Raw genomic sequence first — 25861 nt, forward strand, 5'->3', positions numbered from 1 at the left:
TGAGCCTGTGGGTCCGGAGCCTGTGCTCCGCAACGGGAGAGGCCACAGCAGTGAGAGGCCCGCGTACCACAAAAAAAAAAAAAAAAAAAGAAGGGTCCTTATATTCAGGGTGGGAACCCTTGGTTTAAGTTTTACATTCTGATGAGTATGTCTTTTCGTAGTACCAGATTGACTGTAATATCTCAACAAGTGTAATTAAAAAACTTAACATTTACTATTTAAATAAATATGCTATTTATTTTACTTATACATTTTCATTTTGGCTGCGTACATGGCTTACGGGATCTTAGTTCCCTGACCAGGGATTGAACCCGGGCCCTCAGCACTGAAAGCGCAGAGTCCTAACTACTGGACTGCCAGGGAATTCCCTGTTAATTATTTTTATTTGAATATTTGGCATAAGCAAATATATATTTGCTTATGAGTCACTTCCATATTTTATATGTTTTCATTTCATAAAATAAATTATGCCAAGGGAAAATTAGAAGATAAAAATATTTAGTGATCATTTACGCTCAAGTAAATTGTATATATTACAAATCTGTGAAATTATTTTTAAGTCTTTCTTACTAATTTACCTGGGATAAAATGCTATGAATTAAATTCTAGTTTTCATATGCTTTCTGAGGCCTTCTGAAACATAAAGACTTTGATCTTATACAAGAGATTTTTTTTTTTGAGCTAAGACAGATGTTCTTAAAAGGTGTTCTGAAGCATGATTTTGATTTTTAGTTTTCCTTGATCCTTTGAAATACTGAGCTGAGTTTTACATGGATCATGTTACACTGTCTGAAAGTATAGTATGTTTTTTTTCCCTTAAAGAAGAGTATAAATATACTATATGCAATTTTAGTTGCCAGTTACTTTAGTACCTTTATTTTGCTAAATAGGCTCAAGCAGCTGTGGATGTTAGGTGAGGCTTTCAACACCTTATAAAATGGGCCAGATCTGAAAGCAAACACTCAGCAGGCAAGTAAAAATTTTAACAGGCCAGTGTTATGATTTGTATGAGCCTTCTTTAGGTTAATGATACTAATTTTCCTCAGATTAGTATAATTTTAAAATAAGGTTAAATGTAAAGATTAAGAAAAGATTTGTAGACCATTTTGGTGGGTAGGGGAGTCAATATTATCTGCAGACTATTTTAAATTACAGGTTTACGTTTCCCGTGTTAGCTAAGTGGTTTTAACATTTTTGATATTTGTAGCCTCAGGTTCTTCCAAGTATTGAGTTACTGAATCTCTGTCATATATTTTTGGTGTTATATGTATTTCTAAATCCCATTAATTTAAAATATATGATTCTGGGCTTCCCTGGTGGCTCAGTGGTTGAGAGTCTGCCTGCCGATGCAGGGGACACGGGTTCGTGCCCCGGTCCGGGAAGGTCCCGCATGCCGCGGAGCGGCTGGGCCCGTGAGCCATGGCTGCTGAGCCTGCACGTCCGGAGCCTGTGCTCCACAATGGGAGAGACCACAACAGTGAGAGGCCCGCGTACCGCAAAAATAAATAAATAAATAAATAAAAATAAAATATATGATTCTGTGTTCAGAATAGAAGGTTTGATATTTGTAATATGATAAATACTTCTAGCACTAATAAATTTCAGAGGTTAATACTTAGAGAAATCTATGTATAACAGCAAATTTGATGTGTGTTAGCTGAAAAAAAGTGTGGAAATACATCGTTGATAACTTCAAAGAGAATGAATCTAGTCGGTTTCATTAAAAACACAACAAAAGTCAGTATGAATGTGTGCTGCTATTGATTGTGTTTTAATTGGTGGTTTCAAATCCCTCCGTTTGGTCTCACCTATTATATCTTCAGAAGAGACCTAAATGTTGAATAGCTTCTCCTGCCACAGTATTGTGCACCCTCTGATTCCTTTTCTTTTTTCTCTGCTGCAGGTCAGACTGTGGTGCTCTCTCAGCCTACCATGGTACAACTCCAGGCACCTGGAGTTCTGTCCCCTCCTCAACCAGTCCTTGCTGTCGCTGGGGCATCCACACAGCTACCTAATCACGTGGTGAATGTGGTACCAGCCCCAGTGGCAAATAGCCCAGTGAATGGAAAACTTTCTGTGACTAAACCTGTCCTACAAAGTACCATGAGAAGTGTGGGTTCAGATGTAAGTTTTGAAGCTTAGTGCTTTTTTAATGCCTGATTTAAAAAATGAAAAAAAAAAAGAACGAAACACTTTTTTGTTTTTTAAAGTTTGTTATATTGTATCAAATGTACTGAAATTGCAGATCCAGTCTTTGGTGGAAAATGAGGGTAAGGCTTATTATGTTAGAATCTAAGTGAAATGGTTTAAAAAAAGTCTGAAGTGGTTTGACGAAAAGAGAAGTATGCATACCTCCCTCTTCTTTAATTCCTTCTTTGAACCCTTTCATTACATTTCTCCAGACTGTCACCCCCAACTCAATCATACACTAGTATTTTACAGGATTCTTTCATGTTTCCTGATTGAAATGTTTTTGGCAACTCCCCAGATAAGAGTCTGTAGACTGCTTTTTAGTCAGGGTTTATATTTATCTTCCCTCTTGACTTATTGAAGGGTTTTCACCACTGCATAAGGACAACTTGCTATTCTTAGGAATTCTGTTTCTTAATGATTATTTAGTTTTTTCCCATCTTTGCAAAACTTCAAAATTTCTGTTGTAGGGACTTCTTGTAATTTATGAATCACAGAAAGTTTCCTAAGATCTGTCACAATCTAGAACTGGTTATAGTACTTGCCAGCTAAGTCTTGCTTTCTTTAAAAGTGATACAAAATACCTCATGTTATGTATTAAATAGTAATTGAACATTATGGTCCTAAAGTTCAATGAAAGTTAAATAATCAGTCTAAAAGTGGGTTCTCTAAAATTGTGATTGGGAAAGCAAAGCCTATAACTTTTCTTTAAAATAAAAGTGGATATTACTGGTTGTTAATATTGCTACTCCACCTTTTCTTTAGGTATTGCAAAGTACTTTTAAAATCCTGTGAGTTATGTAAGGTTGTTTATCATACTACTGACTCATCTGTCTACCAGAATTATTAACTAGCATGTCAGTAGCCCATTTAGTTGTGAAACTGCTCTACTGTTGCATAAACACAACCAAGTAATCTCCATCAGAAATATTGTAAGGACCCATAACAAAAGAATATTATCTACTGGAAGTAGAACATCGAAATTCTATAGTAATTCCCACAGTTTACATAGGTATTGAAAACAGTGTGTGCCAAAACATGAAGGAGGAACATTAGTGTGTCACATGAGAACAGACATGGATAGTACAGGATTAAGCTTGACTATTATGTTAGTTTATTTTGAGGACTAAAAAAGGTAAGCACAGTGCTTATGGCATAATAGGCACTAATGCATAGTGTGTGTTTCAGTTGAAGATGAAATGATATGAAGCTGGGATTTGCTTTAAAATACTCTATGGGGAGATGACGAGCATAGGATAGAGGAAACATGATTGGCAAAATGTTGGTAATCATTTAAGTTGGGTATGTAATCTTTCTTTCCTTTTGGTGTTTGGTAAATTTTCTACTATAAGTATATGAACAACAATAACAAAGATCTAAAAATATTTCATGATATTTTCAATTAAAAAGTTGTACAACCAATAAAAAAAGAGTATGTTTTTCACAGGGGACTGAGGAAGTTAAGAAGAAAGAAAGAGGATTTTTAAAAAATTTTATTTATTTATTTATTTTTGGCTGAGTTGGGTTTTTGTTGCTGCACGTGGGCTTTCTCTAGTTGCGGTGAGTGGGGGCTACTCTTCGTTGCGGTTGTGCAGGCTTCTCATTGCAGTGGCTTCTCTTGTTGTGGAGCACGGGCTCTAGGCACACGGGCTTCAGTAGTTGAGGCACGTGGTCTCTAGAACGCAGGCTCAGTAGTTGTGGCGCACGGGCTTAGCTGCTCTGCGGCATGTGGGATCTTCCTGGACCAGGGCTCGAACCTGTGTCCACTGCATTGGCAGGTGGATTCTTAACCACTGCACCACCAGGGAAGCCCTTTCATTTCTTATTTTGTTTATTTGGGTCCTCTCTCTTTTCTTCTAGGTGAGCCTGGCTAGAGGTTTGTCCATTTTATCTTTTCAAAAAACCAGCTCTTGGTTTTACTGATGTTTTCTGTTATTTTTTGACCTCTATTTTATTTATTTCCTCTCTGATCTTTATTACTTCATTCTTTCTGCTGGCTTTGGGTTTTGTTTGTTCTTTTTTTCCAAATCCGTTAGGTGGCAGTTTAGGTTGTTTATTTGAGATTTTTATTGTTTCTTGAGGAAGGCCTGTATCACTATGAACTTCCCTTTTAGAACTGTATTTGCTGCATCCCATAGATTTTGGAAAGCTATGTTTTCATTTTCATTTGTCTTGAGGTATTTTCCGATTTCTTCTTTTCATTGTTGACCCATTGTTTTTTTAGTAGCATGTTGTTTAGTCTCCATGTGTTTGTTCTTTTCCCATTTTTCTTTCTGTGGTTGATTTCTAGTTTCATACCTTTGTGGCCAGATAAGATGCTTGAAATAATTTCTGTCCCGAAGAAGGATTTTTAAAATGATCCCTTAAAATTTTCTTTTAATACTCTTTCAATTGTGAATTTGAGTGTTTCTTGTATAATATTCTCAAATAGAACTTGCAATAGAAAATATTCAAAGTTGTCTTTATGTAATTTGTTTGACATTTAAAATATGTATTATGAAATATTTTAGACATGTAAAACATAATGACTAATTAAATATTTTAAAAATATAAACAGTATATCACAGTTGTTAAAAAATATTAATATATTCTTAGTCTACATTCATAGAATTATGACATTCAATCACTGGACAGTCCAGAGGAACATAGCTAGGATGGGGAGGAGGTCTAGAAACTATGTCATGGGGAGAGGAAGGGTTTAAGGGTTGGTATGATTCAGTAAGCTGAAGGAGAGAAGACTGAAAGTAGAGCTATCTTCTAGGAAATGAAGGTTGTCATGTGGAAAATAGGATATTGCTCTGAGTTATTTCAGAGGACTCATCTAGAACAGGTTCAGGTAAGTTATAGAAAAGTTTCTTCTAATTTAAGATTCTTTGATATAGTAATTGTATTTAAAAACCAGAAGAGGTCTTTTTTTTTTCTAGGCTTAATATCTGAATAGTGAGCATCTTAATGTTGGCAATCATTGTATGTCACTGACCCATTTTCTAATCTCTAAACATTTCAATTAATTATTTGTTGGTCTTTTAGCCAGACGTCCTTTGGAAGTTGTTTGGTGTGAAAGACTATGTCTGTTCCGCGTTTGCACTCTTAAGAGTGCTCTGTAACTTTGGTGAATAATTTACTGATGTAACTTTGGTGACTAATTCAGTCAACATTGAAGAACTGGGGGATGTGTGAGATGAGAAAGTATAGAACCAACAAGTATTAGCTTTTTTTAAAGCATTATTTATTGACTAGCATTCTTATTACTTTTCAAAATTTAGAGTTGACAGTAATACACAAGAAAGATTCAAGTACTGTGTGTCTGGTGCAAGAGACCTAAAGACGATTAGAATAAAGTTTCTGGTCAACCTGCACGGAGGTTTTTTTTTGCTTATTTTTCCTTGGCTAGCACATCAGGAAGTGAGCCAAGCCTTTTCAGTATGAGTTTTCTGGTAGAGGTTTTGACTTAATGTTTATTTCAGGTAAAGAAACATCAGTCTGTCCTATCTGCTGGCCAAGCCATTCAGGAACCCAGAGTAAATCTGTTCCAGAAGGAGCTGCAGAAAACTTTGATCTGCTCATGTATATAGTCTTCTGTGACCTCAATAGTGTATGTGTTTGTTAGACTCAAGTCCTGTTAAATTAGGATAAATTTGAGTTAGTATAAATTCCTGGTTTAAAATGGCCAAAATGAAAAATTTTTCAAGTTTTTTTTTTGTTTTTAAACCAAAGGTCTGGTGAAAAAGTTGTAATTCAGCACCAAAAAAAAAAAAAAAAAAAAGTGCATCAGTCTTTTGTGGCTTTGTATTGCTGACATGGCTTCTTTTTTTCTACCTTTTTTGTTCTTTTGTTTGGCTAGTTCCACTCTCTAGAGGCCTGCTACTGCCATAAAGTAGCGTTTTTAGCATCCCATATTCTGCAAACTACATTAAGTGCCACATTTTCTGTTATGAAACAGTTTGCCTGGTTCAAATTATAATCTCACTCTTTCTGCATTTTGCTGGTAAATCTGTGTTTAACTCTTGGAAACCTCAACTAAGTTTTCAAGAAATATGGTTGGTTTTTGGCTGTGATCCTGATGGAAAAAATGAACATGGTCTCTTATTTCAGTGTAGACATTCTCTTAAGCAGTTTCTTAGTAAATGGTAATCTTGGAACTACAAAGATGCCTTCATGGGAGAGCATGCTTATCTTTCTTTAAAGTGCTATTGAATGTGACCAGACATCAAACCAAGGGCTTGGAAACAGCAGTCTGTTTAAATCTGCATTTAGTACTTCCGCCTACCCATTATAATTCCATAAAGTTCATGAGACATTACAGCCCTGGTTTTAAGGCTGTGGAGCTACATCGTTCTGGTGATTGGGACAACAGAGCAGGAAAAAAAAGTGGTGAAATTCTATTCTACATGTCCCATAGTGGATCAAAGTGGAGCAAAACCCCTTAATAGAAATCAGTTGGTGGGAAAAAATGGAAAGAAAATGATCAGGAACTAGGTCAGAACTAGAAATAACATCAGATAGGAGGCTGATGAAGGGGTACAGCCTATACTGACAGGAGGGCCAGGTCTTCCTCTCAGCCCATTCACTCTGTTGAGCATCTTCCAAACCCTTTATTACTTTGGACCCTCTCTAATTCTTTACTTAGTGACCTGACCTCTTCCATCCCAGTCCCTATCCTTTGGAAGTCCCTGCCCTGGGTCACTAGAGCCATCATGAGAAGGTAGTTGCTGGGGGGATCCCTTTCCAATGTCCTTCAAATATTTGAATGGTGTGAAGGGGATTCCCCTAGCATACATACCAAATTAAAACTTTGTATTTCTTTCCTATGGAGATCGTGTTATACAGTTAAGTTCAAGATTTCAGGTATTGTTAGTATTGTCACCACTGAGGTAATGTGATACTGGCCCAGATGGGTTCTGTGCACACAGTGTTCCTTTACTGCAGTGGAGGAATGCTGAACTTGGGAATTGACTACCTTTACAGCAAGGAGTAAGCAAGCCTCCTAATTGTCCCGAGGGAGATGTTACCTCATCTCTCAAGGTTTCAACCCTGAGAAATGGCCTAGGTAAAGAGTGGTCAGGGCCTTGTATTCTTGTTGTACCCAGGAGGACATGTAGTAGCATGACTCACAGGGGACCCCCTAAAGCAGTATCTTCCAAGAAAAATATGAATCTAAAATAATCTGTTTACAATGCAAAGCAGTGCAGAGAAACTCTTAGGAAAATGGAGAGTGCCTATGTTCTATTTCAGAAAAAAAGAAAGTGTAACTTTTACCGACACTTAAGCTGCTTATTTTATCTGTAACACCCAAGAAGAGATACTCTGTTGGGTCAAGGTGTGAGCTGAATCTCCTTAAATTGTGTGGGTACCTCAGCTCTAAGAAGGTAAATAATGAATAGATACTTTTTAGTAACTAAAGTCTTTAACAGAAACATTGAGATCATGATATTTCTTCAGGCTATAAAGTAGAGGAATCCATCAGAACAAATTCAACAGGAAGATTTGGAGATCTGAAAAGCTATCCACATTCTAGTAAAAAAATCACTTCTGTGTTGACTACTTTTTGGCTTTGCTGCTACCAGGGACTCTGCAAATAAAAGAAAAACATGCTTTGTTAAAATATTTGCAGTTCCTTTTTAGATGGAGATTTGGGGCTTCTAAAAATTTATCTTGAATAAAGACGTTGGCAAGTAATCTCATTTATGTTTACAGTATCTTTGGAATGGGAAGTGAACAGAAGGTTTCTTTTTTTCCCTGATGTGTTGCATTAGGTTAGATTTATGTTGTGGCGACTTTAACATTCTTTATTCTGTATTTTTCAGTGTAGCATCTTGATAAGGTTAATAAATAATTATTTTTAGAGGGGTGCTGATTTATATCAATAAATAAATACTTCTCTCCTTTCTCTGATTTCCCTTCCTGTAACCTGTCCCTGGAGACTCATTCTTAAGGAGACAGTCCTCCCATGCCCTAGATGCTTTCTAGCCATTTTGCTCCCTGCTCAGAAGCAGTCACTGTTACTAGTTTTTTATGCATTCTTCCTGAGACAGTTCTTTAATATATAAGTATTTGTCTTTTTACCTATTTACCTATTTTATGGAAATGGTAACATACTATAAATATAAACACTGTCCTGCACCTTGCTTTTCTCACTTAATACATCTTAGAGATTTTTTCCACATCAGTACATAAAAAAGCTTTCGTATTTTTAAAATAGATGCATGGTAGTCTTACTTCACAGGGGTGCCGTAATCATTTAAGAGTTTTGCAGGTTTTTTCTTTGTAAACATTCCTCCACTGAATAACTTGTTACTTATTTCATTTTGTTCATGTGCAAGTATACCTGTAGGAGAAATTCCTGTAATTGGAATTGGAGAGTCAGAAGGTCAGTAGTTTTTCACCTTAGGGGTAAACTGTTCTTCTACACAGTTGTAATTTGTTCTTCCACTTTCAGCATATGAGAGTGACAGTTACAGGGTTTCTTAATGGAGCCCATAGATAGGTTTCAGTGTTTACATAAACAAGTTCCCTTTTCTTCACCTCACTCGTTCCTTGCATAATTATTTGTAACACTTTGTGTGCATGTGTGCATGTACATTTGTCTGGAAAGAGAGTCCATAGCTTCCTAATGGCCTTTTGAGGTGAATGAAAGTCCTTGGTTGTTTGGTTTTCTAATAGCTTAATTGAGCTAACATTCATACACCATAGAGTTTGCCCTTTTAAAATGTACTATTTAATGGTTGCTTAGTATATTCCCAGAGTTGTGCTACTATCACTGCTGTCTACTTCCGGAATATTTCATCACCCTAAAAAGAAACTCCATTCCCATTAGCAGTCATTCCTCATCCCCCAACCTCCAGAGCCCCTGGCAACTACTTACTGATCTGCTCTCTGTATGGAGTTGCCTATTCTGGACATTTCATGTCAATGGAATTATACATGATGTAGCTGTTGTGTATGACATCTTTCAGTTAGCATAATATTTTTCAAGGGACATTCATGTTGTGACGTGTATCTTACTCCTTTTTATGGCCAAATAATATTCCATTGTTCTGATATACCACATTTGGATTATCCATTCATCAGTTGATGGACATTTGGATGGTCTCCACTTTTTGGCTGTTATGAATAATGCTGCTTTGAGCATTCATGTACAAGCTTTCATAGTCTTTTAAAAACAATTTTTAGTATATAAAGTGTTTGCAAAAAAGAAAAATGCAAGTTAATCCAGCAAACAAATGGACAAAATAAGTGAATAGATAATTTACAAAGGAGAGTGGCAAATTATTTCAATGAAAGGATCAATAGCTATATAGTCTTAGAAGGTGTATGTTCTCCAGAACATTACTGCTTTACAAATATGTGAAAGAATATTAATTGTTAACAGAAGAGGACTTTTGACTGGTTAAAGGTGGTTAACAAATGGTACTCAAGGAATAAACCTGTTATGGTTAAAATTTTCTGTGGCTCTTACCCCCCCTTGATTATGAGTTCTAAAGGAAAGTTTCTTTTTTTGTTTCCTGTAACTCCTTAGTGTTATGTGTGCACTGCAGCCGTGTGTGTGTGTGTGTGTGTACATGTGTATTAGACTTTGTATATGGTAATAATTTCAAATTTTAAAATGTTGCAAAAACAAAAGAGAACACCCATGTGCCTTTACCTGGATTCACCTATTGTTAACATTTTACCACATTTGCTTTATTAGTTCATGTTATCTATCTGCCTGTCTGTCTATCCATCTATCAATACATACATACTCAGATTTTTTCCTGAACTATTTTAAAGGAACTTACATACCTCATAGTCCTTTACCCCTAGGTATTTCAGCGTGTATTTCCTCAGGATAGGGATATTCTCTTACATATCTGCAGTACAGACCCATACATTTATGTTTGTAAAATACTTTATTCAAATGTCAGTGTTACAGTTTTATCAGTTCAGTTTTTTTCTCTCCAATACAGGATCCAGTTTAGGGTCAGATATTGCATATAGATGTCATGTCTCTTTAGCTTCTTTTAATCTGGAACATTTCCACAGCCTTTGTCTTTTTTTTTTTTTTGCGGTACGCGGGCCTCTCACTGTTGTGGCCTCTCCCGTTGCGGAGCACAGGCTCCGGACACGCAGGCTCAGCGGCCATGGCTCACGGGCCCAGCCGCTCCGTGGCATGTGCCGGGCCAGGGCACGAACCCATGTCCCCTGCATCGGCAGGCAGACTCTCAACCACTGCGCCACCAGGGAAGCCCCAGCCTTTGTCTTTTTGACACCTTTGAGAAATTAATCTCTTTTCTAATATAGTTTTTTTTAAATTAATTAATTAATTTGGCTGCGTTGGGTCTTTGTTGCTGAGCGTGGGCTTTCTCTAGTTGTGGCGAGTCGGGGCTACTCTTTGTTGTGGTGTGCGGGCTTCTCGTTGCAGTGGTTTCTCTTGTTGTGGAGCACAGGCTCTAGAGCGCAGGCTCAGTAGTTGTGGCGCACGGGCTTAGTTGTTCTGCGGCATGTGGGATTTTCCTGGACCAGGGCTCGAACCTGTGTCCCCTGCATTGGCAGGCGGATTCTTAACCACTGCGGCACCAGGGAAGCCCCTCTAATATAGTTTCGATAAGTACTTCACATTTATTTTTGCATAGTCCCATTTGATTCTCACAGAATCCTTGTAAAGTAGGCTTTATTCCCATTTTACCATTGAATGAATCAATTGGTTAAATATTTCAGCCAAGCCATATTACTTAGATGGCTAATATTGATAAAGTGGTATGTGCCAGACACTTTCTAAGTGCATAAAACCTCCTGTTGGCCTTTTGAGGTGAATGAAAGTCCTGATAAATACAGAATAAGGAGCAGTCTGAGCGATCTTGGGAGGAGATTAGATTTTTATTCTTAGGCGCTGTTTTTCTGCTCTTGTAGGAATTAAATGAGATTTCCAGATTTTGTCTGTTTTTGTTTTTGTTTTAGTCTGATATTTAAAATTTGAAATGTGTAAAAATAAGAGATGGAATGAGGACAGATATTTTCAATATTACTTTAGTTGCGCTGTTTATCGGAGCAGCTATAAGGCACATTGTTGTTGGAATTAAGAACTTTTGCCTCCTCACCCAGTTTATTCATAGCTGCAGGATGTTTCTTTTTACTGACACTTATGTGTATGGTACATTATAGTTTACAGAGAACCTTCATGTCCATTACTCATTTGATCCTCACCTCAATCATATGACCTGCGATAATGAAGTTAGGATTCAAGCCTAGGCCTTCTCTGAGTCCAGTGCTGTTGTCATTACTCTGTGCTGCATTAATGGGGCTTTACTTTCTTTTTTTCTTTTTTTTTTTTTTTCTTTTTGCGGTATGTGGGCCTCTCACTGTTGTGGCCTCTCCCGTTGCGGAGCACAGGCTCCGGATGCGCAGGCCCAGCGGCCATGGCTCACGGGCCCAGCCGCTCCGCGGCATATGGGATCCTCCCAGACCGGGGCACGAACCCGTATCCCCTGCATCGGCAGGCGGACTCTTAACCACTTGCGCCACCAGGGAGGCCCTAGGGCTTTACTTTCAAGGCAGCCCTGATGCAGTGCAAGCTTCAAATTACCTACGTCTTGAAACTTGCTGCTCCCTTTTCTCTCCCTCTGCAAATGTATTCCCTTAATTAAAAAAAAAAAACATTCAAGCAGATGGTTTTACGTCTTGAGAGACAAAGTATAAAGATTGACCTTATTTGAACAATCTGGTATCAAGTAAAACAGCAAAGTTAATATCATCCATATTTTATGATACAGTAGTCATTATTGTGCTACATGGTAATTAAACACACATGTTTAACATCAGTGCTAGAACCATTTTGTTTCCGGATTGGATGAGACCTTTAGAGGATTAAAGCGGTGGCTTTAAACTTTTTGTCCACAATCCACAGTAAGAAACGTATTTTACATTTCTCTTGACATACACAGTCTAATGAAACAAGAGATAAGCTCTTATTAACTCCCTCTTTTTATTAATGTTTAAATAGACTCTGGGAGAAGAAATGATTTTTCTAAGATCTTCCAATTAATTTATTGCAGTGCTGGGACAAGAATTAAGAACTTCTGACTTCTGGGACTTCCCTGGTGGTCCAACAGTTAAGAATCTGCTCTCCCAATGCGGGGGGCCCAGGTTCAATCCCTGGTTAGCAAACTAGATTCCACATGCCGCAAGTAAAGGTCCCATATGCCACAACTAAGACCCGGTGCAGCCAAATAAATAAATAAATAAATATTTTTTAAAAAAAGGTCCACATCCGAAGCGAGAGAGGAGCATTGACATATATACACTACCAAATGTAAAATAGATAGCTAGTGGGAAGCAGCCGCATAGCACAGGGAGATCAGCTCAGTGCTTTGTGACCACCTAGAGGGGTGGGATAGGAAGGATGGGAGGGAGATGCAAGAGGGAGGGGATATGGGGATATATGTATATATATAGCTGATTCAATTTGTTATACAGCAAAAAGTAACACAACATTGTAAAGCAATTATACTCCAATAAAGATGTTTAAAAAAAATGGTCCTCATCAAAAAAAAATCATTAAAAAACCCTCCCGACTTCCAGTGTTGTCATTTAAAAAAATTATTTATTTTGTTTTATTTATTTTTGGCTGTGTTGGGTCTTCGTTGCTGTGCATGGGCTTTCTCTAGTGCGGTGAGCGGGGGCTACTCTTCATTGCAGTGCACAGGCGTCTCATTGCAGTGGCTTCTCTTGTGGAGCATGGGCTGTAGGCAAGCAGGCTTCAGTAGTAGTGGCTCGTGGGCTCAGTAGTTGTGGCTCAGAGGCTCTAGAGTGCAGGCTCAGTAGATGTGGCGCACGGGCTTAGTTGCTCCGTGGCATGTGGGATCTTCCCGGACCAGGGCTTGAACCCGTGTCCCCTGCATTGGCAGGCGTATTCTCAACCACTGCACCTCCAGGGAAGCACCCAGTGTCGTCACTTAATGACTAAATTACTGTTACTCTTATATAGCTACACCAAGTATTTCTAGGGACATATGAAGCAGAGGAGTCATTAACTGAAGGCACAGGAAACTGCTTTGAAGATCTTTGAAGACCCTGTGCACAGGACTAAGATTCCTGCATTCTTCAGGAGGCTCTGCCCACAGTGTGGCTTTCCTGAGGGCATCTGGTGGATACTCTTGTCTTTGCCTCTCTTACCAGTTGTTCTTTCTTTTCACTCAGAAGATGGGATTGGATAGGGCAGCTTGGACCTACAATCTAGTAGGGATTTTGTCTGTTATCCTTTCTCACTCTGGAAATCATACTACGTGCCACAAGGCATTCTTCATTCAGAAATAAAAAAGAGAGAGAGAGAAAGGAAAACTTTGGGGTGAAAATTATCTACTTGACTCTGCCAATTTAACGGCTCCTGTTACCAGTAATGAAGAGTCTTTAACTTTTAATGAGTAGGAACTAGTTATACCACACACACACACAACTTAATAGAGAGTAAAATAAAATTTTGGCTTTCTGTCATAAGATTTGAGAAAAGTAGATGTAGTATAAGTAAAAATTTTGTTTTTCTGTTTTAAATAATTTTATGAGAAAAAAAGGAGTGTACTTAAGATTCTTAAGAGAAATCCAATTAAAATATTTAATTTATTTGAATATTTAAAATAAGGTTGCCGTAAATTAAATTTGCCATTGATTTTTGCTGTACATCTTTTTTAGGATGTATTTATAATAAGTATATTTACTATGATATACAATAATATAATAATTATGTAAATTAAAAGAAGTATTTAAGAAAATTTACTCCTTTGCCTTTTAAATCGATTTCAAATAAAGTTTATTTCTTTTTTTAATTTAATTGAAAAAATTTTTGTTTGATATGATGAAGAGGTTAATCAGTGACAGTTTCTGCTTCATACGTCAGTTTAGAGGGAAAGATTCAGCAAAATGAGAGTTAGAACTGACAGATGTGCAGTAAGCCAGTGATTGATTCACCTGTATGTTATCAGTACTTGATCTCTCTTGAGCTTGTGTGTGATGTTAGAATGTATTTCTTAGCAGTAAAATATTTTATTTTAATATCTTTAATTTATAGCCATTCAGGACTTTGAAGCTCATTTCTTAGCAGCATCACAGAATCAAGGGTCTAAATAGCCTTATTTTATTTGTAAGAAGAACATAGTATCTTATAGTGTTTATCAGTCAGTAACTTAAAATTAAAAAACATAATGGAAAGAGACTTAGAAATTTGACTCTTAAATTGATCCAGCCTTCAAAAAGTACTTGTCCATTTGTGAAAGTTCTCCTTTTATGAGATTCTTTCTTACAGTCAAATAAATGTTTGTTTGATAGTGAAACACTATATTTTATAGTGCAGTGTCATTAAAGGGAGAATATTTTGCTGCCGTGGAGTTTTTTATTTTTTCTTTTTCCAAGGCACAATGCTTGGTGGAAGAGTTGTCTGAAGGCAGGATGACCAGAAGCAGTGACTGGCTAGCTGTTCACTCATTTTAGTCATGTTGAATCTTCTCATACGCCCATAAGGGAGATGTGTCAGTTGATTAATGGGCCAGAGTATTGATTTTATGTTTGCAGACTGCTTATAGAGGAGAGTAAGCTTCTATTCAAGCAGTTCCATAAGCCTTCAATTTCAAACAGGTACATAATTAAAGTGATCATACAGCTCACTGAGTTTAGAGTTCCATACTGTGATGCAAGACTTCCTGTTTGGTATTTAAAAGCAGCGTGGAGCTGTTGTGTCACAAGCACTGGGCTTGGAATCAACTGTCCTAAGTTCTAGCCTTGGCTCTTCTACTCTCTAACAGTATCAAATGATAAGGCTTATTTTAAAGAATCTTGAAAGCTGTAAAAATTTCAACAAGAGGAGATTAATTAAATGTATTATGGAACATCAAGATAATTGAAATACTGTGTTGCCATTCTCATGGCATGTCAAAGATGATCATGATACACTGTTAAAAAATCAGTTTACAAAACAATTATTATAGTGTAATCCTTTTTTTCTTATAAAATGTCATTCCCCATCAAAAAACCAAACAGTATGTGTGTGTTTAATCTGAAAATTATGTTTTTTTGCCTAGAATATACAGAATAATTTAAATATTATTTAGATAGCTGAAGATAGCTTGCTGAAATGTAAAGTTGGAACTCTGGTGACTCCTGTGGATTTTATATATTTTTACTGTATTTATCCTTTGTATTTATTGGTAATATTGAGTATTTACCACATTTTCAGAGCTATTGTATCTTTTTCTGTGGGAAGAAATGAATATTTGGCCACAGGTGGTTTTCATTTTTTTGAGTATGAGGCATGTGCATTGACAGCCTTTGAAACTTTATGCTGTATAATATGCAGGTGCTTTTATTGTTTACAGAAATCCGTAATCCTTGTTTGAAATTTATTAAATGGTGTGCCATCTGTAAGCCTTCCCAAATTCCATACGTTAATTAGCCTTTAAAGTAAGGTTACCTTTTATCTAACTTTTAGTATAAACTCTTCCATCTGGGAACCTTCTCTTTTATGTGTGTGTTCAGTGTTCTGTGTACTTAAGCACTCTGGTATTAAGTATTAATTACGGACACTGGCATTCTAAGTAACAGTGAAGATCACTGAGAGTAACAGTAGTTTGAACAAAGTGGCATTATCCAGAGAATAGTTTGAAATTGATAAATAATCAGTCCATCGTGGCTTTGCCACCTCTGTGTGTGTGTGTGTGTGTGCGCGCGTGCGTGCACGTGTGTGTGTGTGTGTTTAGCATTATTGAAGAGTGGGATAGTTATTCCACAGGGAAACTTTATAAATTTGGTAGATGGTTATAAAGTCAGCATTCTTGTGAAGTTTCAGTTAAAAAAGAAAAAAAAAAGGAAAAAATACTCTTCTTGACATCTCATATAATGTTTCTTTTCCTTGTGGATTCTGATTGCTTGGTTGGCTTTGGTATACCTCTGTTTCTAGCAAATGTAGTATGGGGTGGGAATTGTTATTTCAAAAGAAATCATTATTAAATTATTTAATTTTATTTACCAATCTGAGTAAGCGTTATTAAACACCCACAGTAAAATGTCTATTTTTTTAAAGTCCTTTACAAAACAGAGAACTCAGTAATTCAGTCATCTGTATTCTTACAATAATAAATTTAATATTATTTGGTGCTTTTTATGGACTTTTGCTACCTCACCATCTCTCCCAAATAAATTAGACTAAAATTAAAACAAATAGGTTCCACACCTTAGTTCAGAAAATATGACAAAAATAATTTTGCTCAGTAAGTTTTGATTATGGTAGCTATTGTGGGTCATACTACATAGTTTTGGTTTCCAGGGTGTAAAATCTAGGGGGAGAGAGAGAGAGTCAACATTTTTGAGACAGTTGAGACCATTAGAGTGTTCAGGTGTATCTTCCAAATTATATGGGCATAAGAAATTCAGACAATATAAAAACTCCGAGTGGTGTATCATAGTTAGAGTTTGGACGGTCCTTAATATTAGCTTAGTAGAGGAGACAGCATTCCAAATTGGAACAAACAGTATGAATAAAGGAATGAATTAGGTGTGTATGAAGATCATGGAGTAGCCTTCCTTAAATGTTATGATTGGAGGGTGTGGTGTGAATAGTTGTGGGGTTAGAGAAGTAGGGGGTGGTCACATTATGGAAGATCTTGAAAGCAAAGGTGGGTAGCTAGAATGCATGAATGGCTTGCTTTTGCAATGGAATAGCAAGATTAAAATGTTTTTAGGGGAAGGAAGTTATCTTAGAAATGGTAGACAGAAGGAGCCTGAAGCCAATTAAAGTAGTTAGGAGGCTATCGTAGTAGTCTAGAGATGAATTAATGAGTGCCTGCATTAGGAGAATGGCAGTGGAAATAGAAAGGAATGACTGAGAGTCACTTTCACTGGAAGAAACTTGGTCATTAGTATATCTTCAGTACATATTGAGTAAGTGGGAGGTTGAGAGAAGGAGTAAATTTAGACAATGAAAGAAAAATAGGTTACTGGTCACATCTTCCATTATATCCTGAGAGATACTTACCACTGATATAAAATGAATAGATTTAAAAAATATAGAGGGAGATAATGAGTTCAGTTTGCACATAGTGAATTTCAAGTGATGGTAACTCTACAAGTAGAAGTGGCCTTATAGGTAATTGGATATATGGTTCTGAAAAATAGTCGATTAATTCAGGGCCTGCAATATAGATTAAAGGTGTATGTATATATACATACATATATACGTAGTGTTTCTAAAGGGAAAATTGGGAGATCAATAAATAAGCCTTAGAAAACACCAGAAGAAAACATTTAACAGGTTTTAGAAGGCCTTATTTAATCATTTGATTTCAATTTACTTAGTTTGAGTAATATTTTTTAAAACAACCAGTAACCTGTGTTTTGAACAATTTGTTTAAAAGATAATTGTAAAAATCAGTATATTCTTAACTGATCTGATCCTAAAATCCAAATATTTTGATTCACTGTAACTTTTCCTAGATTGCTGTGCTAAGGAGACAGCAACGTATGATAAAAAATCGAGAGTCAGCTTGTCAGTCCCGCAAGAAGAAGAAAGAATACATGCTAGGGTTAGAGGCAAGGTTAAAGGCTGCCCTTCTGGAGAATGAGAAGCTGAAGAAAGAGAACGGATCCCTGAAGCGGCAGCTGGATGAAGTTGTATCAGAGGTAAGTGATGGTGGTGATAGAGCCAGGATAATGGGTTAAAGTGTTCTTTTTTTCTGATAAATCAATTGGAAATTTTACATTTTAAATTAAATTGTGTAAAATAATAGTACTAGGAAAAGGCATGCACAGTAAACCTCAAAACATTTGTAGTAAGGATAAAGTATTGGAAAGAGGAGGTTTTGAATTGTACCTCACAAGCTGTATACAGAAGTTGTTTTCTTTTCCTGGGTTTCTCCTCACTTATTACCATAGCACTCTCTTGGGTTTTTTTTTTTGACTAAATGAATCACATTGAGGCTCCTAAATAGTCCCACTAGGTCTTCCCTTTTAAAAAAGAAAGCAATACAAAATAAAAAATTGTTAATGTCTTCTTGGTCTACATGACCACTGTTATGTTTTCTGTTTTGTTGCCATGCTGGTCCCAGCAAGGTTAATCTTCTCCTCAGTTCTGTTGATGAAATCTGCTGCTTTCAGGATTTCCTACTGCAGTGCTGTCCTGAACCAAATTGATGCCTCTGCCTACTGAGTGGGGCTTCTTATATTGCTCTTTCTATCTTTCCTTGAACATATGGGAATATTCCATTATGTTACTGAAAACAATGATTTAACAGGGAGACAAACCACAGAAATATCTTAGGATTCTTTGAGGATCCATAAAATTATAAAAAATTGTTGAATTCTTTCCTTTTGGGTGAGGATACCTCTGCCACAGTGGGGCTGCTATGTTTCTTCTCTCCTGCTACTCTCCTTTTCTCTCTCTCTGGAAGGTTCTGCTCTAGTCTTTTGAAAAGTACTATTTCCTCACATTTGCATTTTGTTTTTTTGTTTAAGTATTCACATAACTGGTGAAGAGGAGAGTTGTCTTAGATGTTGCTTTTTGTGAGATTGATGTGTAGTTCAATTGTATTTAATATGGTCCTTTTCTTTAGAACCAGAGGCTTAAAGTTCCCAGTCCGAAGCGAAGAGCTATCTGTGTGATGATAGTTTTGGCATTTGTAATACTGAACTATGGACCCATGAGGTAAGTGTATAGATATTTATTTTGGATACTAATGCTAAAAATTTAAATTCTTGTTATTTATTATTCTAGCTTTAGTCATAAGATAGGGAAAAATGGATTTGTTTTGTTCTTCACCTAGGTCTGGCAGAAAGTTCATGTTTTTTAATGAAGAAAGCCTTAAGTTATTCAACAGATCACTGATGAAGCAGAATAATGAGCTGATTAGGATCATGGGCATTGAAATTAGACTGCCTGAGTTCAAATCCTATCTCCTCCACTTAGTAACTTTGTTGTCTTAGGCAAGTTACTTAATCTCTCTATGCCTCAGTTACTTACTTTTAAAATGTGTTTATAAGAATAACATTACCTACCTCAGTACTATGATACTTGAGTATCAGAGATTATAAGGCACTTGGGTGGCTTCCTCCCTAGCTATAAAATAAATAGGTAGAGCAATAATTCTCAGTTTCTTCTTTAGTAGATTTGGAATGTGAATCAGTATAAATATTTTAAGCATCTAGCTGAACTTGGTTCAGGTTTTCAGCTAAATCACAACTAAGAAATGCTGCTTTTGTGTTGGAGTCATAGAATACTAGAATTCAAAGGGATCTTAGAAATCATCTTTTTCAGACTCCCACTAACCATGGCACACTCAACACATGAACAAAATCAGCATCCTAGGTGTTGGGGAGTCAAGAGTAGTTAGACAGGGGCCGTGCCTTTAAAGATCTCGTGATCCAGCTGGAGGAGAGACATGTAAAAGGATGACTACAGGATAATGTGATGAATGTCATATCATCAGTATGAACAAAGTACTAAAAGAATATAAATGAGAATATGGATTCCTTGAGGAGAAGGTTCATGTCATATTGATAGATGCTCAAAACATTTTTTTGTTGAATGACAGAATGGTAAGGGACATCCCATAGAGGAAGCTGAATCTTAAAGTGTGATGACAGTCTGCCAGGTGGAAAGTATGGGAAAGGCTGCCAGGCAGAGGGAGCAGCATGATAAAAGGCACAATTATGAAGTGGCCTGACATTTTCAGGAAAAAAAATGAAAAATTCAGTGCATTTTTATATATGTGGGAGTGTGCATGAGGAAATATGGCTAGCAGTATAAGTGGGGGCCAGATAATGAAGGGCCTTGTATGCTGCTATATACAGTGCTACTATAAACCAGGCATTCCTGAGTTTTTAGGCAGAGGGTAACATAATCAGTTTTGTATCTTAGGAAGATGACTCTGAGGGTGGTATTGAGAATGGATTGGATGGAGGAGAAACTATTGGCAGAGACAGCATTAGGAGGCTGTTGGTGTATTTAAGGTAATAGATGAGAGCCTGAACTTAGCCTATGGTGATGGAAAGGATAGACTATCTCAGGGTACATCTCTGAGATAGACTTTTGTGGGATTTAGTGACGAATACAATGTGGAACATGAGGAAGAAAAGAGAGAAATTAAACATAATTCCAAAATTTCTATCTTGGAAGACTGAATGGTGATGCTGTAATATGAGGTAGCCAACATAGCAAGATGAATAGTTTTATGATGGAAGACAATGGTTTTTTATTAGTAGTATGGGAAATTTGAGATAGTGACTAGATATTGGGAATTATCATGATAGCTAGGTAGATAGACAGACAAACAGAGATGTTAGTGGAATAGCTGAGATTATCCAAGGAGAAAAATAGAGGAAGAAGAGTAATAAGAATCTGGGGGAATCAGCATGAGCAGTAGATTGTCTCAGGAAAAGGAACTTAGAGTGAATAGAGTTAGGGTCAGAATGAGAAGAGAATAGTTTTCTGAAGCTAAGGATGAAAAGAGTTTCAAGAGGGGCTTGAGCAGTGATATCACATGCTGAGGGCTTGAGAGAGGCAGAAAGCTGAGACAGGGACATTGAATGTGGTAATTAGCAGGTCAGTAGTAATCTTGGAAAGCAGATTTGTTAGGGATAGGAGTGAAATCTATATTAAAATTAGTTGAGAACTGAAAGTTATAAGTTGAAAAATCTCTTTTTTATTAATAAAACTTTATTATGAAGATTTTCAAACAGAGAAATTAGAGAAAAAGACTATAATGAACCCCCTTTTTCATATGTTTGATGGCCAAACTAGGTCACTCCCATTTTATTCCTATGTAGTTGGTTTCTAAAAAATAAAATATAGATCTCGTATTGGACTTTTGTTATTGTTTGGTGTTAGCACAATTCCCCAGATACCAATTCCCATTTGATACCTCATCATGGAGCCCCAGAGACCTATCTACTTTTTAATTAGTTCACTAAAGCAACTCAGTGAAAAGAAGGCATAATTCTGAGTTGACTTATTTTTGAAAGTTCACACTATATTAGACAAGTTACATAGAATATGCTGAAGAGATACCTGGAGTAAGCCTTTGAATTATTAAAAAATTATTTTACTACTTTATTCATTATTTACTCTTGATATTTTACCCATATTTTTCATATTAAAATTATTTTGTCATTTTAATTTTTGTATTTGAGGACTGGGACTTCTTTATTCATGAAGATCTATCTCTTGATTAATAAAGGAGAAAAGAGGCATGCTAATCAAAACTTTGTCGTCCTGACTTAGGAACTTGAATATAATTAAATTCCTTGACTAAAGTTAATCAGACTACTGTGGAGTGAATATAGAGTCATCAACAGCTCTCAAAATGAAGCGTTTTATACTGGGACCCTCAGTACCAGAGGGGGCTTCATGGGTGTAGGCCATTTGTTAGAACTTCTCCAGCTACACTCATTTCTTCCTTTCAAAGTCTCTTTTATATAATGACTTTTTCCACTGACTTTCCTCTGTGACTTTTGCCACAGCCATTGAGGATAACAGAGCCACAGGTTTCAATTATTATCTTATATTTAAATACCAGTTTTTAAAAGTGACCATTAGTAGTTATACCCTGAAGATTCTTTTATCATTACAGAGGCTGCTACTTTTCCTTCTCCTTTTGAATGCTCTTTGGACTACCTGGAACCCCAGGGCTCTACACTTTGAGAACTGCTGCCATAATTAATTTAACCATTTTCCTATTAATGGGTATTTAAATTATTTCCATACACACACACACACACGGTATTGTTTACATACATGGAGTCTGTATTTGTGTGTGTGGAGAGAGAGAGAGTAAGTAGACTGGAGTTAGAAGGCATGAATATCTGAAATTGTAATAGATTCTGCCAAATTGCCTTTCAAAAAGACTGTCCCAGTTTACACTCCCACCAGCGAGTGAAAGGAAGATCCATTTCTCTACACCTTTCCTAACATGGATATTGTAAGTGTTTTTTAATATTTACCTATCTTCTGGATCAAAAATATTATCTTAACATTTTTGCAGACACACTGGCCTCCTTGCTCTTCCTCAAACAAACTAATGATGTTCCTGCTTCAGTTTCTTCACATTTATTATTCCTACTGCCTGGAATGCTCTTCCTCCAGTGGCCTTCCTTCAAGTGTTAGCTCAAATGCCACCTCAATGAGACTGTCCTGGACTGCCTTCTCTAAATTGCCACCCCTGCTCCTGCCACCACACTTCCTATTCTCTTTTTTCTTTTACTTTTATCCACAGTACCTCTTGTCTTCTAGTATACTATATAATTTACTTATTTATTTTCTTTATTTCCTTGCAGAGATTTTTATCTCTTTTTTTGTTTCATCTCTTTTTGTTTTACAGTGCTTAGAACAGTGCCTGGCACATAGTGGTCTCTCAATAAATATTTGTGGTATGAATGAATATGTTCCCCCCTACCCCCACCCCCCATTAGTAGTAAGTTATTTTTTGATAAGTCTTTAGCTAGTTGTATTTCTCTTTTAAAAGGATTACTTGTAATCTTGACCAAAAAATCTTCTCTTTTGGTATGAATTGCTATAAACCTACTTGCATGTATTAAATATGTATCTAGTGTTTATTGACAAGTAACCTGCTTGCCATACTCTGCATATATTTACTAATTCCTATTTTTGTACGTTTATGTACACCATTCCTAAACTGAAAGAACTTCCTTCTGTCTTTCAACTTATGTGTTTTAGTCTCTCCCCACTGACATTCTTGATATTGCTTTGTTCAACTGCTTCTCACCAGTTATCAATTTGTTACATTTTCTTCCACTTGTTGAAGTTGTGCTTTGTGCTGTTACTGTTTCTTATGCATATTTTGTCACAGGTATAAGGTCTTAGATCATGTTGTCTAGTTCTTTAATTTTGTCCTGTAGAGACAAGACAATGTTCATCCCAGAGGAGATACACAGTTATGTGTGTTCATTTGCTATTTCTCAAAAGCTGTGTGCTTTTAGTTCCTTGTTTCTTATCTAGACTATATGAGGTACTCATTATTTATTCAGTCAGACATACAGCACATATTTTTAGAGGACTATTGTTTGCCAGGTACTGAGCAAGGAACCAGGAATGCAAACATGAATAAAAGTCTAGTAAGAGAAGCACATATGTAAACAAATGTAGTATGAAAAACAATTATGTAGATGTTGTATAAAGGTAGGGGCATATTCTTTTTTTTAATATATATATATTTAAAAATATTTATTTATTTGGTTGCACCGGGTCTTAGTTGCAGCAGGTGGGCTCCTTAGTTGCAGCAGGCGGGCTCTGTAGTTGCAGCCGCAGCCTCCTTAGTTGTGGCACGTGGGCTCCTTCGTTGTGGCATGTGAACTCTTAGTTGCGGTATGCATGTGGCATCTAGTTCCCTGGCCAGGGATCGAACCCAGACCCACTGCATTGGGAACACAGAGTCTTATCCACTGTACCGTCAGGGAATTCCCAATAGGGGCATATTGTTGAAGGAACATCAGTGACTCTGATGATGGTAGTCACAGAGGCTTTATGGGGTAGCATTTGCTGAACGAATAAAGATAATGGAATTATGCTGCAGGAAGTGAGGATGGTATTGGGGATGTCTTGCTGTGAAAGCCCTTATAAGTCAACAGAGATTTGAAAAATAAGACAGGAACAAAAAATTTTTAATGAATTAATGATCTTCACTGATGCTGAGGTGATGGGTGTATCATGGGTTGGGTCTTATTTCCATGAGCAAGTAGATTGATACATTATGGATGGAGGAGATAATGGTCTCAATTTATTAATAAAGGTTTTTGTTTAAAAAAATTAAATGGGCAGTACAAAAAGGAGAATTAAGAATGGGAGAAAGTTTAAATACTTGAAAATACTGAGCAACAACCTAAGGAAATCTGTGTCTGTCTCTGTGTGAAGCCTTTAGGAACAGAAAGCCAAGAAGTAGTGGGAATATTAGGAACTGTTCACATTTTGAAAACATGTTAAAAGGCTTAGATTGAAGAAAAGCAACAAAGAGAAGAGCTAGAAGGAATGAAGAAATATCAGAATGTCTTAACAAGTTGGAATATCTCCAGATACCAAGAAGGAAATAGGAAAGAAACTGGCTATGAAACTCATAAAAAGCAGGAACAATTTCTTCTGGAGAAAATTTGGCACAGTGAAATATCAAAGCTCAGAGAGCAACAGTGTTTGAAAGACTGAAATCTACCCCTGAACCAAATGTTGGGAATGGAGATGTTGCATCATGTATATTATTCAGAAGCATTTCTTAATTGACCTCATTGTTTGCAGTCTTTTCACTGCAAAACCAATGATCTTCTCGGACCTGGGAATCTGCCAGAGGAGCTGGAAATCCCCAGTTGAACCTTATTAGTACCACCTGGAAGATACTTAGTGAACAACTTCCACATCCGTGGCCTTGAATATCTATAAAGCAAGCATTATGTTTTAATTGGTGCAGAAACTGCATAGGCTTTTAAATAATAGATTGTGAGTTCTAACTCAGCTTTTCTCAGGTACTACAAAATTAAGTCTGGCCAGACAAATAGACATTTTAATCAGAGATTTCGAAAGCATTTTAAATTTAGGAACCTAAACTCTTTCAGAAGAGATCACATTACCATAGTAGTGTTGTTAATGTTGTTTCAGATGTTCAATGTAGAATTGAACTTTTGTGCCTTACTGGTATGGGTCCAAGTGAGAAAATATATAACACACATTTGCCAAATATAGGTATGCCTTAAGAAACATTTCCTGAAGGCACTTGGTGATGAAATGTAAATACATCTTACATCTAAAGTAAAAGAGTTTTGTCAAAGTAATGTGTAGCAAAACTGACTAGTTTGGAGAGTTTGGGGTTACTGAATAGTCATCACACAGAAAAAGAAAATAAACTAAGTAGACTTAAAAGGGTTAATTTTTCTGACCTTATTGATATTGTGTGGATGGTAAAGAAGGCATCTAGCTATTTTTGGCACAGGATTCAAAGAACTGGCCTACTCTGGGTGGTCTATAAAAATAGTAACTCTAGGCAGCAGGGAATGGCTAAACAGGACAAATGTGAATTGGTAGGAAAACCTCTTCTTACTTACTAGTCATTGGGGTTGATTCTATGATTAATTGTCATATTTTATAGTTGTAGAACCTGAAATTTAACCCAGATCTCTTTTTAAGAAATGATCATTGAAAACTCTGCCTTTTCTACTAAACCATAAAGCAATTTTTTTCCTACCATTCTTCAAGAAACCTTAAGGACTTCTGTTTTTGGCAGTATGGTGGGCTAGAGGTACAGAGAAACTTTGCGTTTTAGTATACTGGAAAATGCTGGATTAAAAAACAAATCAAAACTCCTTGATTTCATGGCTGAACTGAGGAAAATGAAGCACTTCTCAGAGGCCAGAATATTAAGGTAACATAAATCCATGATGGTAAGCTAACATTGGAAGTGGTGCTTGTCCTAGAGTTATTTCCTCATCCTTTTGTCCTAGCATCTGGGAAGAGGAAAGAAAACTCTGGATCCAAACAAGGTGAGAAGTCACAACTGAAGCCCTCCTACCCCCACCCAAATAAAGCTGGAACTTCCAAAGAATGACATTCTTGGTTGCTAAAAGAGAAAAAAGTAGATTGCCATACCACATAGGGAGAGTGTTGGTAAGTACCTATCTTGGTATTGGCTTTGAGTAGAGTAGAAATAAAGAAAGAATTTTC

At 36.6% G+C, this 25861-nt stretch overlaps 1 protein-coding gene across 2 annotated transcripts in view; it reads left to right on the forward strand.

The window, feature by feature from the left end:
* The window catches only part of ATF6 (activating transcription factor 6), a 210633-nt gene that overhangs the window by 28183 nt on the left and 156589 nt on the right, over positions 1-25861 (forward strand). Inside the window, exons 7-10 of one of the 2 annotated variants that reach the window (XM_060090833.1) lie at positions 1904-2124; positions 17644-17829; positions 18759-18850; positions 25642-25680. In XM_060090833.1, the coding sequence (XP_059946816.1) occupies positions 1904-2124; positions 17644-17829; positions 18759-18850; positions 25642-25680 (538 nt within the window). The remainder of the gene's footprint in view (positions 1-1903; positions 2125-17643; positions 17830-18758; positions 18851-25641; positions 25681-25861) is intronic. The other variant, XM_060090834.1, reaches the window with a different exon arrangement.

This window comes from Mesoplodon densirostris, chromosome 2, assembly GCF_025265405.1.
Source record: "Mesoplodon densirostris isolate mMesDen1 chromosome 2, mMesDen1 primary haplotype, whole genome shotgun sequence".
Taxonomy (NCBI): domain Eukaryota; kingdom Metazoa; phylum Chordata; class Mammalia; order Artiodactyla; family Ziphiidae; genus Mesoplodon; species Mesoplodon densirostris.